Source organism: Protopterus annectens, chromosome 8.part1, assembly GCF_019279795.1.
Source record: "Protopterus annectens isolate FY-2018-M chromosome 8.part1, PAN1.0, whole genome shotgun sequence".
Classification (NCBI taxonomy): Eukaryota; Metazoa; Chordata; order Ceratodontiformes; family Protopteridae; genus Protopterus; species Protopterus annectens.
In genome coordinates this window covers 141,010,611-141,025,214 of record NC_056742.1, presented here as the reverse complement: position 1 = coordinate 141,025,214, position 14,604 = coordinate 141,010,611, and the positions used below count along the sequence as shown (strand labels likewise).

At 38.3% G+C, this 14,604-nt stretch overlaps 1 protein-coding gene across 2 annotated transcripts in view; it reads left to right on the top strand.

The window, feature by feature from the left end:
* PLCG2 (phospholipase C gamma 2) overlaps positions 1 to 14,604 on the top strand; it is a 1,878,649-nt gene that overhangs the window by 1,752,292 nt on the left and 111,753 nt on the right. The window contains exon 33 of one of the 2 annotated variants that reach the window (XM_044081789.1): positions 534 to 910. The exons of the other annotated variant lie outside the window; for it this stretch is intronic. Within the exon in view, the coding sequence (XP_043937724.1) occupies positions 534 to 542 (9 nt within the window). The 3' untranslated portion in view covers positions 543 to 910. Of the gene's footprint in view, positions 1 to 533; positions 911 to 14,604 lie in introns of those variants that run through there. 2 annotated transcript variants of the gene reach the window in all.

Below are 14,604 nucleotides of genomic sequence, written 5' to 3'. Positions count from 1 at the left end.
TACCTTACTGTATTGTTTCAGTAGGTTAAACATTGCTTTTTTTTGTTTTGTTTATTAGTGGAATGCACCTAGTAATGATGAAAATAACCCCTTAAAGACATTGTTTTTCTTGTAGTTTTTACTGAATGGTGTGTGTGTGTGTGTGTGTGTGTGTGTGTGTGTGTGTGTGTGTGTGTGTGTGTGTGTGTCCGTCCATCCGTCCGTCCGTCCTAGGAATGAGGTATGAAGTAGAATGCAGACTAATATGGATGGGTACAACTTTTGTCATATCCTTTGCACTGGAAGTGCAGCTGAGAATTTTAAATTATCCAGTTATCTGAGTAGCATAGAAACACTCCTTAATCTGAAATGTGAGCATTTATAATTCACCTGTGTGTGCTGCTTTTTAAATGTCTTTTCTTTTAAAGCATGTTATATATCAGAACACACAGCCTTCTCCCTGGCATGAATAATTATTTTCATTGTGTCTAAATAACATCATTTGACTATTTAAGTAACATTTTCTCTCTCATCTTTTCCTGATGTTTTCTCAGAAACGTTGAGCTGAGACTCTTAGAAATCCCCTGGAACAGAAGAAAATGCAAGCTGTAACATATTTGTCATTTCAGGCCCGTAAGACTGGGATACCCTGCCAAAGATCCTTAGACCAGACTGCTACTTCTGGATTTTTAAACCAAGGTCATATTGTCCTTGGAAAGATGTTTTGCAATGCTTTTATGTTTAGTCTCTGCATTTCAGTGCTTTCAGTACTAACATTTTTGTGCAATTGTACCTGTTACGTATTTATGTATGTGTTTTATTTATTTGTGACTGTTGTGATACTTTGTAACAGTCTGGCACTTTTTCCTGTTACCTGAAAACCTCATTAACTATAAGGATGACTGCCAATTAAATATGCATTTCAACTAAATAAATGTTTTATGTGCTTTGCTTACATAACTCTTGTTTTGTCTGCAGTTGACACATCTATCCACACGCAGTAATATTATGCATGTTTTAATTCAGAATGCATTTTCCATAATGCACAATGTGCTTATCCACATTTAAGTCTTTTCTGCTGTGTACACATTAGCTGCTTTTTAAGACTGCATTACTGCTGAATTATTTTTATCAGGGAAACACAGGATGGAAGCTATAGAATAGTAACACAGGTCAATGACAGGTAGTTGCATGGTAACCATTTGAAATGTCAGAACCCGAAACATAGATTACTTACATATATTAATTCTGAGATGGCCATTCCGTGGAATATTCCCTTTCCTCTGAGATATAGTGATCTTGGAGTTAATGTATATACATTTGGGGGTGCTTGCCCTCTACACACTGGGGGAAGCTGTAGTTGCACATTCAGTAAAGTCCTTTGTACTGAGATGTTTTTTTTTTATATATATTGGCTTGTCCAGTGGGTTTGAGACTTATTTTCAGTGGAGATCTAGACACTGTCTGCAGATTCAGCAGTAGGCAATGTAGAGCCCTGTGACTAAGGGGGGCCCACTCTGGCTTGGAGGCTTCACTGATTAAGAATTAAAAAAAAAAAGTAAAAATAACAATGGCGAACACAGAATGTGTTCACATCTGCGGTGTCAGCGTCTTCTCCTTTAAGAAGGACCGTGCACCAATGCAGATGTAAACATATTCCACACTCGCATGCAGAATTTAGACAGCTGTTCCACTGAAAAACAGAGCGAGAGAGAGTGTGTGTGTGTGTGTGTGTGTGTGTGTGTGTGTGTGTGTGTGTGTGTGTGTGTGTGTGTGTGTTTATATATATATATATATATATATATATATATATATATATATATATATATATATATATACATATATATATATATATATATATATATATCAGGGCGTAATGTTTTAGGTGTATGCTCCTTTCATCTGCTAACGCTCCACCACCTTCATGCAGAAGAGGGGAAAGATGAAGCCTTAAAGGAAGATGAATAGCTGCAGAATAGTGGTGCTGCACCTTGTAGCAGGACTTGTCATTATACTACAGCTTCCCAAATCAGAGCTGGCAGTAAGTCATTATTTTTCTTATATTCTCTTATTATCCTGTTTCTGTGTGCTTAACTGTTTATTGCAGAGAAGAGTCGGTGTTTCTTGTACAGTATGTAACCCTAAACCAACAACACCTGGAGTTGACTGTCAAGAACTTGATAACATTGTTATATAACACAAACCAGGAAACCACAGGAAGACTGAACAAACCCAAGAAATAACAATCCTGCTGCAGTAAAACAATGTGGAGACTTCCAGGGACTGCTAGAAGAAATACTTTATTCAAATCAAACAGTTAAGCACTTCCATCCTATTTTTTACAAGGACTTCATCAGAACTGACTTTAACACAAACAAAACAATCTTTAAATACCAATAATAAAACAGTCTTGTGTTGAAAAAGCACCAATGAATGGCACCAAACTAAATGGGATCAATTAGCCACTTTAAAACTTTAGCTTGAGAACTGAACTAATTGAAACAGCCACATTAAGCCCAAGAAATGTTGTTGCACCTAATTTAAGTTGCCATTCTAACTCTCTTTTGAACAAATGTGTATCAATAAAAAAACTGTCATCTTTTAAAACCTGATCAGCAACTAAAAATTTAAAACAGTTATTTGGATTTGGATTAATATACCTATGTAAGGCATTTGTAGTTTTTTTTTTTTTTTTTGGTTCCTTGCGGTGGTGGTGCTGCGGTAGCATTGTCACCTCACAGTAAGACACTGTCTGGTTTGATTCTCAGCTAGAGCGTCTTCTGCGTGGAGACATGCGTGAATGGGCGTACCTTCATTGAAGGTTGTGCGTCAGGGCTGGTAACTCGGCATGTAAAAATCAACTACCAATCATTAGTGGACCAGAATTCCACTGTGGCGACCCCTAACCGGGAAAAAGCCGAAAGACACAACAACAACAACATCTAGCAGATGCTCATGAATTTGAGTTTCAAAACTCTCTTCCAGTCACCCCCACATAAAAAGCAGGACATAAATCACACAGTGCTAAGTAATAGGATGAAAGTGCTTAACTGTTTAATTTGAATGAAGTATTTATTGTACCAGTCTCTGCAAGTCCCCACACCATTCTCCTGCAGCAGGCTTGTTAGTTCTTAACATCGTTATAAAGTTTATAAGTAGATGGGTGGACTAGTGAACTGTGAGTTTCTTTGTAGTTGCCTCAGACATTTCTGTGCCTTTACGTGCCTTTATGATAACATTAAATAATGTATCTGTTGTATATAAAGATACTCTCCAGGGGATATTTGTAGTTGAAACATTTCCTTGAGAGTGTCTGTAGTACACAACTGTCAGACATCTACCTCCAAAATGTGGAGCATTACCTTTCATAGTGAGGAACAAATGGGTAAACTATGAAACAGTAACAGTTTCAACCAGGGAACTCACATGATGGTTAATGTTACTTTATAGTAAGAGAAAGTAATTTTGATGAATTGATATGATTTAGTATTATTTACCATGGGTATTTAAAAAAATCTTTAAACCGAATTTGTAACAGACCACTTAAGTGTGTAACAAGTATATGTGCCTCAGTGCTCATGGTGTGCATTTGTGTGTGTGTTGAAATGGGAACAGCCCTTTATTTTATACAAAAAAAATTACTTTTATCTTATTACTGTCTTAAAGAAATTGGAATCATAGCCATGTCATTCATTCTCACATTGAAAAATGGAAAAAAATACACTTGTGAGATTGTGAGGATGCAGAGTTATGTTAATGCACATAGATGACAGATCTTTTGTCTATGCACACACCTTGAAAATTGTAGTCTACCTGGCCCATATATTATTTCTATGAGCTTTCCTGCCTTCTGTAATCCAAGGCTAGTTTTGATCTGTTGGTGCTCCAGTCAGAAAAATGAGAAGCCACTTTCTCTGTTTTCACATTAATTGTCCACCTTTTGCCTCACCCTCTCAGATTCAGGAAATGGTAGCAATTTCATATGCACTCCCATCACCTCACTGTACATCTGGATCTGTGTTAATCATTTTAAAGTCTGTGTACATTATAAAATTTATTTTCAAGTGCCCATAACGCACACGCACACAGACTTAAAAAGCTGATGCACTTTTAAAGATCTGGGACATTGTCAAGAAACGTTGTTTTACTTTTTCTCAGATAAAAGGGTGGTGGGGTCATACCGATGCTGTATTACAAATACTGCAGTCATGTGATTATTTAATTAAGAAATTAATTGTTAAATGTTTAATCACATATCACTTATGTTTATTATACCAAAATGTTAGGCAGTGAGTGTAACATGTAAGTACTCCCTACTGCACTTTACTCACGGTTTCTTATGACTGTAGGATAGAGCCGTAATGTTGTAAGACATTTGTAAATACATGTATTTTAGTATAATGAAGTTTTTAAAACTTGTTAATTATGAAAGCAGGGTCACAGCACTGGCAGAGCTAAGTTCTCTTAGGAGCTGCACAAGAAGCAATTCTTGGAACGTCACTAAGACTTGTCCTGTGAAGGCCTACCTCCACTACCAAATGAAGAAGCATCACCCCATAAGTATGGCCGGAAAGCACATGCCAAAGCAGTTCACCAATGGGTTGATGTACTCCTGGCAAATCAAAACTCAGCTGGCTAAAACTGTGTGCTACTAACTGCAGAATTTGCAAATGCATGTCTTGTCAGGCATATTTTATAGCTTTATTTGTTTTTCTAGATATGGCAGTGGAGGTTTTGGAACACAGTTCTATTTAAATGGAACACCTCTAAAGGGTGTCAGTTTCTTCCAATATATTCTGAATGGGCATGCTTGTCATTATGGTTTAATGCCTCCCCTCTAGCTGGTAATAGCATGCTGCTGTTGTCAGTACAATTTACAGCATAGTTTGACTGGTCATCCCAGATGTTCGAAGCATTACCCAGTAGAGATAAGATAGTATGCAACAGGATGTTGGCTAAAGGCTTGCTAAAGGAGTGACACTTGACTGACATCTGGGTGTTGCAGGTACTATGCTTGACAATGAGTGCTTAGGCAGTCTAAGCAGAGTACAGATGTGTGGAAGCATGTATCTGTGCTGTAGTCTCAGCACTAAAGGCACTGCTCTGTGCCTGATCACTGAAAGAAGGAAGAGGGTGTAGGACTTAAGGTAAAATCAAATTCTGAGAAGATAATGACCACTCAGATCTCAGCTTTAGCACTCCTTACATCTAGGCTTTGGAGATGAGAGGAATCAAAGGACCCAAGGGGGATAAAAAGAAAACTCTGTATACACTATCAAAAATTGAATGTTCTTGCTCATCAAATAAGAACAAAATATTTAGTTATATTTAAGATTTTATTTTATTTTATTTTACATTTGTTGACTGAGCTAGTCCAACTGGATATATGTCCATTTTTAGTAGAGGCCCAGGGAGAAAAGCTCCACAAAACACACTATCAGTTGTACTATGTGACATTTACAAATGCAGGTACATTTACAGATGTTTTGCCATTCATTACATTTCGTTACATTTCTATAAAGAGAATCATGGTACATTTCAACTATGGTTAGCCATTCAAAGATATCTCTAATAACATTTTTAAGTATAGGAGCACACTCTCTTTATAGTTAGCAGAAAAGTAACTAGCTTATACAGGTATGGTGATTAGTACCCCGAGAAAATTGAGGTAGTTAGTCAGGGTTAGAACAAGGGCATAACCACTGTGATTTAAGGTATGGTTTCAGTTTGCTTTTAAATAGTGTTATTGAAGAAAGGGAGGTGAGGTCTCTGGGGGAGGGAGTTCCAGGTTTTGCCCACAGTATTAGCAAATAATGAGTCACCAGTCAAATGGTTAGTTTTACCTATTTGTACAAGTAGTTTATTCGATGAGCATAGGGTCCTGAGGTTATTATAGGGGGTGATTAGGTTAGTAAGTAATGGTGTGTTAGTAGGTTGGTACAGGATCTTGTGGGCAACTGTTAACTGGTTAAATAGTAATAGATTTGGCAATGGACAATATCAGGCCAATAAAGCCAAACCCCACTAGCTATGGGTATGCATATTTTGGCCTTGTTTTGACCACAGAGCATAGCATAAGCAGAGTGTTTGACTAAGCATAAGAAACACAGGTTTGTTATACCCATCTGATGTCCATTATCATTAGGGTGACTGCAAAATATCCCAAATAACAAATGAAAACAAAGAGTTAGAAGGTCACACTGAAAAAACAATCAGAAAAAACTGAATGAAAAGTCATGTGCCTCTGTTACAGGAGGTTTGGGAGGTCACTCATTGGAAGTTCTAGCTTGGCTGGAGTTTTCATTTAGTTTTTTCGGATTGTTTTTTCAGTGTGACCTTCTAACTCTTTGTTTTAATATGTTAAAGACTAGTGGGAAGTGGGTGATATCACTTTAAAGAGGTGGATCCTGTAATTGGTTATCTGGATGGGGGTGTGTGGTTAGGGAGTATAGCTGTAGAAGTACTGGGGGCGAATGGAAATTGGGGGCATGGTAGGGGAGCTGGGGGGCTGCAGTCCGGCAATCCAATAGCACGGGCTGCCCCTGGATAGTAGGGAGGGTAGATTGAGTGATATACAGTGAAAAGTAGAAGGATAGAGTGGGACTGCAGGAAAGATAAGTGTAGGAAGTACTGGATGCCTGAGAGTTATAGATTAAGATAGTAAGGTATATGTTCGAGATTAGTCCTGGGAAAAGGTTGCCACCTAGTGGGCAATAGGATATATTGCAAATGTGGCTACTCGTAGGGGCTAGCAGGTCTAGAAGTAAAAGGAGGGAAAAAACAGGAAAATGTATGCAGAGGCTATAAGAGGGAAAGGTATAGTAGTTGGGAGAAGAGAAGGCTTTGGCTGCTGGCTGTCCTGGCTAGGGAGTGAATGTTAAAACCTGCAATTTACTTTCTTTTATTATTTTAAACAAGTCTATTCATTGCACACAATGTTCTAGTAGACATACTTTCTTGTTTCCTTGAGGGAAGGATGCTCAGGGAGACGTTTGACTCTATCCTTAGCTTAGGGAAGAGACAGCAGTTTTTAGGTAAATATAAGGTTCTTGGTTGTCAGATAGGGCAATTTCCCAATCCCTAGTACAGGACAGGCAGGTTGGAGAGCTGGGTACATAAAGGAGAACAGAAAACAAATTGGTAAAGAAAACAGAAGATTGGACACACTTACTCAGTAAATAACAGCTAAAGATAATGGATATATAAACCCATTAGCCAGGTAAAAGTAGTTATTTTTCTGAATGTTCTTAATAGCTAATAAAGTTAAAAATGCTAGGCAGATGCAGTTCTCCAGTCTAACAATACTTATTAGATTCAGATAGACTCAATATATCCACAGCTATACAGTTCTTAAAAACACAGCAGATCAAAGACTCTTAACAGCAATTTGCTTCCAGGTGCTGATTATAGGTGCGTAAAATGAAAGGAGATGGTGCTTTGCATGTGTCATGTTTCAACAGTTATAATGCACTAAGACAGTCTAGCTAGTTCAGCAGGTAGTTTAGTGCACTAGAGCACTAAAGCACTTTAGTAAGTTCAGCAGGTGGCCTCACAGGATTACATATGCTCTACAAAGCAGCTTTTCTTGATAGAATTGTACTAATTTTACATATATGCAGTCTAGATACATTACTACATTAAAGCATTCTAACTAGTACAGTGTATAGCCCTACAGCATTGAACAGCTGATTTAGCTTAAATTATAACATAGATGACATATGTGGAGACCAGGATACAGAAACGCTAGTCAAAGTAGGTGTTGTCTGTGTAAAATAGGACCATAAACAGCATTAACGGTCTATAGCTAAACAAAGTCAAATAGTGTGCAATCAAGGTAACAGAAGCGCTAAGCAGACCTGGCATGTACTGTGTAAAGTCGGATAACAAATTAAGTATCTATGGGCCCCTCACAATTATTATAGTACTCATTTAATCTAATTCCACATGTATGGAGCCATGCTAGCAAAACACTAATTCAATGCAGCGTTTACTGCATAAAAGGGACTAATATAGCAATTTTAAAATGTATTTTAACAGTATCCAGTGTGTACAGATTCTACAATTACAGAAATACTATCTTAACATGGCGCATTCAGTTTAAGATAGAACAGATGCATTAGTTCATGTATTAGCAAATATTCACTACAATATACCTACTTTAAATTGTATTTTATCAATATCCAGCACGTACACCTTCTACAATTACAGAAACGCTATTCTAACATGGCACTTTCAGTTTTAGATACAACATATGCATTTGATCATATATTAGCAAATGTTTAAAGCATATGCGGTCTACAATTACTGCCGCACTACCTTAAGAAGGTGTTTTCAGTTTGAGAGAACAGCTGTTTTAGTTTATGTTTTAGCAATAATTCCACATGTAAGCAGTCTACGTTATAGAAACACTAGTTGACCTGGCATCTTCTGTTTAAAATGGGACAGTGTCTTTAGTCTGTGTCTTAACAATGTTCCAGGTGACTGCAAATTACATTACAGAAATGTTATGCTACTCTTATGGCAATTTCTGTTTAAAATATGACCGTTACACCCTGAAGTGTCAACGGAACATCCCTCAAGTATAGAAAGTAGCATGTATCTGTTCCACGTGCTGCACACAATACCCAAGTCACCGTTAACATTGATAATAAGGCTAGCACACTATTAGTCATATAATTATAGTATTTGGCTGTAAAGAAACCCTTGCTATTACATTTATAGGCAACATATGGTTATTTGAATAGAATATTGCAATAATTCATTACTTACACAAGTTATGGACACCGGAGCCAGGGACGCACAGCAGCCGAGAGTTAGTCCAAGAAATAAAGATGGTGCCACATAGGGCTAGGGATATTTATGAGGTAAGTGAGGAAGTCAGGTAGGAGGGGGAGGAGATTAGTAGGTGAAGGTAGATGCAGACAGGAAGTTACTGGTACTATGCTCAGGTAGGGTATACTGGAAGGTGATAATGCTTATCCTGTTTCTAGTATCTAGTTCAGTCTGGCTTTATAAAGGGGGGGTGGAGTGCGGATGGAGGGAAGAGCAGAAACAGGGAATAAACAGGGTAATGGGCAAGATAGTCCTAGCTGGGAGGAATGTGGAGAGAGGGATAGTAGGATAGGACTCAGGGTCCGAGCCAGTGAAGGACTAAGCCCTATGAGAACAATCAGTGGAGTGCTGGCTGCTAAGGTAAGTTTAGGGAGAGATAGTAGCAGTGGCGGCTGGTGACTTCAAATTAAAGGGGAGGCTGCAGGAGACAGCTGAATGGGTGGGGTCAATGGGAATGGGTGTTGCCAACTAGAAAGGGGAGGAGCTATGCTCAAAACCACAAAAACTGTAACTTTAATTAAATACTCTGCCCTGGGTGCCAAACCATCATTATGAGAGTCCAATCAAGACAAAATGAAGTGTAGAAGAAAAAACATATTTCAATCCATTGGCTGGATGACAGCTTACTTAATATTTAGATGGAAACAAAAAGGTTGTGAGGCATGAAAAAATAAATTACTTTTTAAATACATTACTGGAATGCTAGTCAAAATCAAGTATAAGAAAAACAAGCAGCACTCAACTCAAACCACTTCTCCTTGCACTGCAGTTCTAATTATAATTCATATTCAGCTTTATTAAAGTACCAAGTCACATGCTGAAAGTAGCAATCTCTGTGATACCCCCACTTGTAAAAATGTTTCTTATCCAAAAAAGACCTGCTGCCTGACAACAACTATCTACTTGTTTCATGGGGAAAACATGATCAAAGTAAAAAATGAAAAGCAAACAGGAAACAAGCTCAACATACATTGCTTAAAGGATTACTGCACAGGATATGGACCACACATGATAGACTGGCATTCTGTTTACTTTGCAGGTAAAGCCTGTAATGAGCTCTTAAAATAATGTAATCCTGTCCTTTATTACAAATACTGTCATATGCATTTCAGTACCCAAGGCTTATATGTTATCTAGTTATGTTAGTATTCTCTGCATGGCAACAACAGAAAGGCTTTCAATGTTGGCAATTCTTTAACAGTATGCTTATTAAAACTTACTTGCATCTTACAATCTTAGACAAGCTTACCAGATGGCCATTAAAGCACTGCTACTTAAACACAGAGCAACAGGCACTTTCTGAATAATAATAAGCATAAATCAACAGTATAAAAATATGACAGAAACCAGAACATTCTGCAAAATCAAGGACAGATGAAAAGCCATTGTAGTATTTGTGTCTACCTTGGATGGGAGGATAGTCTGCACATTTACACTGCATAACTACTCCTTGCCTTGCTTGGACACATCCAGAGTCACTACATGGGGGAGTGGGGTGCAACAAGTATGTCACAATTTGAAATGTCTCTGGCTGACTGTGATGGCTCTGACACATTTGTCATACCTCTCAACCTCAGAGCAAGAAATCTGGACAAAGCCATACATAGAAGTGGGACACTGGACAAAGCCATACATAGAAGTGGGACAAAGGCCCAAAAATAAGGACATTTTTTTAAATATTGCTCTTATAAACTTAGAAAGATAATAGAATAGTAGATCTTGCATTAGTATGAATTTTCTGAAGGGTATGAAATCTGAAACTGAAATGTCTGTCATTATTTTCTAACTTCAGTCTTTAATGATTTGCCACTAATTTGCCAAAAAAACACAATTTTATGAAAAATGGACCAAAAATGGGATTTAAAAATATAAAATAGCCACACAATACAGCTGGGAACCTGTCAAAGAAGGGACACTTTTTAATATTAGTACTGCTAACTTGAGCAGCTGACAAAATAAGAGAATCTACATGTATTTCTGAAATAAAAGTGATCTATAACTGATTATTACAGTTATTTATTAATTGTAAACCCTCCATGTTTTCTTCCAAAATTGCCATTTTGCGGAGGGATTATTAGGGGAAGAGCAACATTTTGAGCTAAAATCGGGGACAGTTGAGAGGTTTGGATATGCCTAATTCTATAAAGCAATTTATTTGCATGTACCTCTCAACCTGTTAATGCAGGAAATCTGGACAAGGCCAAATATATGGGGGAAGCATATAAACAGTGCTAAAAATTGCTGTTGTATAACAGTTGATTGAATAACAGGTCTTGCTTTAGCATGCATTTTTCTGAAGGTTACGAAGTCTGAAACTCAGTGTCTGTCATTATTTAGTGACTTCATTCCTAAATGATTTGACAGAAAACCACAAATTTTATGAGGACAAATGAAAAATAAGAAGCAAAAATCTATTCATTCTGCAAAAATCTGGACAGTTGAGAGGTATAGTTCAGCCGGGGTTCTTTGAGTTTGCTGCCCTTCCCCCCTTACAAAATCATGGTCAAATGGAGCTTCACCCCCTACAGCCATTCCAATGAACCATTACTTGGCTATTTCACCCCATTTACCATAAACACTAATGTGCATACTGCTTTACTTCTGCAATGATTTGGACTTCATTTAAAAGTTTTATTTTCCATTTTACAGCACAAACACTAATAGATATTATATCTGCTAAACAAAGCAATGCAGTCTCACAATGAGAACAGACTTAGTATTAAAACTTCTCTGCCCTTAAAAACTCACAATCACCGAAACAGCATTGAAACCCACATTCAAAGAAAATACATTTTGCCAATGGCTGATTAACTTTGGGTTTGGGCTGTTTTCAAATCACTGGCCCCTTGCACACGAAACATACACATCCTCTTTCATACACCTTCCTGATTGTATTAAATTATATTCCTTGTACAATACAGTACAGTTTTAGAGGATGTTTTAAATTTATTGTTTTGAAATTTTTCTAGTAAACAATGAAACAAAATGCATGCACCAGTAATGACAAAGCTGCCCAATTCAGAACATTTCCATCTTAAAAGTCTACTCAAACTTCTTCAGTCCACCAGTATGAGTACATATGCACAATCTCTGAAGAAGTAAAAGTCATCTAAATAATTCCACATTAAAGAGATCTGTAACTAATGAAGAGGTTGTGCTACCAAACAACTTCGTATTTCATTGTTTCATCTACAAATAAAGTGCCTGTTACCCTTGAGGAATAAATTGACTATCTTACACTAAAAAAAATGATAAGCTAGCAATATTGCAATAGGGAATGGATGGCAAACTGATAACAGGTTCATAGTTACTAGGTATCTTCGCATCCACCCCTTTTGCAACACAGTACAGTATCAGCAATGCATCTATCTACTGTGGGAGTAGAACCCACAGCCTTCTGCATCAAAAGCAAGTATATTACCTGTTGTGCTATTAACAATGCAAACAGACTCAGCATAAGCAGCACTAAACATTTGCTCCCCTGCAGCTCTCAGGTCCTTGTAAAATCTACTCACTCAGTTGTATCTCTGAACTTTGCAGCACAAAGAAATCTGGAAAAAGCCAAAGTTTATTGTGGGGGGGGACAAAAGCCCAGAAACCAGGGACACATTTTAAACATTGTTTGTACAATGTTGGAAAGTTGCTAGAATAAAATGCTGTGTTACCACCGTACATTTCACTGCCAAGCCTTAAACCCAGGAACCTGTGCAAAACAGTCAGAGCAGCATACCACTATGCCAGATCAGCTGTTTTGTGAAAGAGGAAGATGGAAACTTAAAAGGCTACCATTTAGTGAATTCAGTTCTCACCATAGCACAGCTGTCAACCTCTTAGCACAAAACACCTGAACAAAGCCAATAATTGGTGAATACAGCCCCCAAACATTCAGTGAATTCAGTTCTCACCATAGCTCTCAACCTCTTAGCAAAAAACACCCGGACAAAGCCAGTAATGGGGGAATAGAGCCCCCAAACATATTCAGTGAATTCAGTTCTTACCATAGCTCTCAACCTTAGTACAAAACCTGGATGAAGCCAATAATGGGGGAATATAGTCCCAAAAATCGGGACAAATTTCAAATATCCATCTTATACACTTAGAAAATTGCTAGAATAAAAGCTTTTGTGTTACCATGCACTTTCTGATGAATATGAAGTCTGATATTCAAATGCGTGTCATTTTTAACATTTGTTAACCAGGAAAGTCTGACTTGGAACAAAATCTAATTTTTAGCAGAGACCCAGGGAGAAACACTCCAGACAGACACATGTCTTTGTAAGATGGGAGGACACTAGAGGAAACAAAAACAGGGAGGGCATATAGACTCCACACAGAAGGTAAGGCACCCCAGCCAAGAATCAAACCAGAGAACATGTAGCTGTCAGGCAACACTGCTACCACTGCACCATCTGGCTTTGCAAGGACACAAAAATACAGAAACCACAGATTTTATGAGGAACAGAACAAGTATGAGGGAAAAATCTGCAACATTTTTACAAATGGTGGTGGGTAAGGAATTCAGGCTCTTGCCACCTGGGCCCAAGGTATAGGGTTCAAGCCTTATTCTATACCCACTACCATGTAGCACCTGGGGCATTTCATACACACACACACACACACACACACACACACACACACACACACACACACACACACAAAACAGGGCCATTCATTGCTAGCTTTGTTTGTTGCACTAGAAAGCCCCACAAGATGACCTTCCCTGATGAGACTCCCAGCCTGCCGATGTTGCAGTCTGAGTCCAATCCCTTTACAGTGACAGTCTATGCAGTTACAACTGCATCGACTTCTGGGATCTCTGCACTTGAATGCTGCTTACTCTGGACTGCTGTTGAGATGGTCTGCGCATGCTCCAGACTGGTTCAGCAGCAGTCTGGATATTGGAAATGCTGCTAGCGCGCAAAGGTCTGCTACTTGCAATCATTTTTTTTATTTTCTTTCTTTGTATTTTATTTTATTTTATTTTACTTTCTATTACTTTCTTTCTTTTTTTACAGCTGGGGAGGGGCTGCAGTCCAGCAGTCCAATAGCGAGGGTAGATTGATTGATATACAGTGAAAAGTAGAAGGATAGAGTGGGACTGCAGAAAAGATAAGTAAAGTAAATACTGGATGCTTGAGAGTTATAGATTAAGATAGTAAGGTATATGTTCAAGGAGATTAGTTCTGGGAAAAGGGTGCCAACTAGTGGGCACTAGGATATATTGCAAACATGGCTACTCAGGGGCTAGCAGGTCTAGAAGTAAAAGGAGGGAAAAACAGGAGAATATATGCAGAGGCTATAGGTTCATAGGTTCATAGGTTAGTACTAAGTTAACTGCTCTTGCGAGCCATTTTAAACCTAGCCAATTATCCCTTGTGAGACTTGAACCCTGCATCTTGTGTTTGTAAAGCAAACACCTTAACCATTAGGCCACCCTCCCAATAAGAGGGGAAGGTATGGTAGTTGGGAGAAGAGAAGGCGTTGGCTGCTGGCTGTCCTGGCTAGGGAGTGTACTTTAAAACCTGCAACTTACTTTATTTTATTATTTTAAACAAGTCTATTCACTGCACACAATGTTCTAGTAGACATACTTTCTTGTTTCCTTGAGGGAAGGATGCTCAGGGAGAAGTTTGACTCTATCCTTAGCTTAGGGAAGAGACAGCAGTTTTTAAGTAAATATAAGGTTCTTGGTCATCAGATCGGGCAATTTCCCAATCCCTAGTACAGGACAGGCAGGTTGGAGAGACAAGGTATGGACACCGGAGCCAGGGACGCACAGCAGACAAGAGTAAG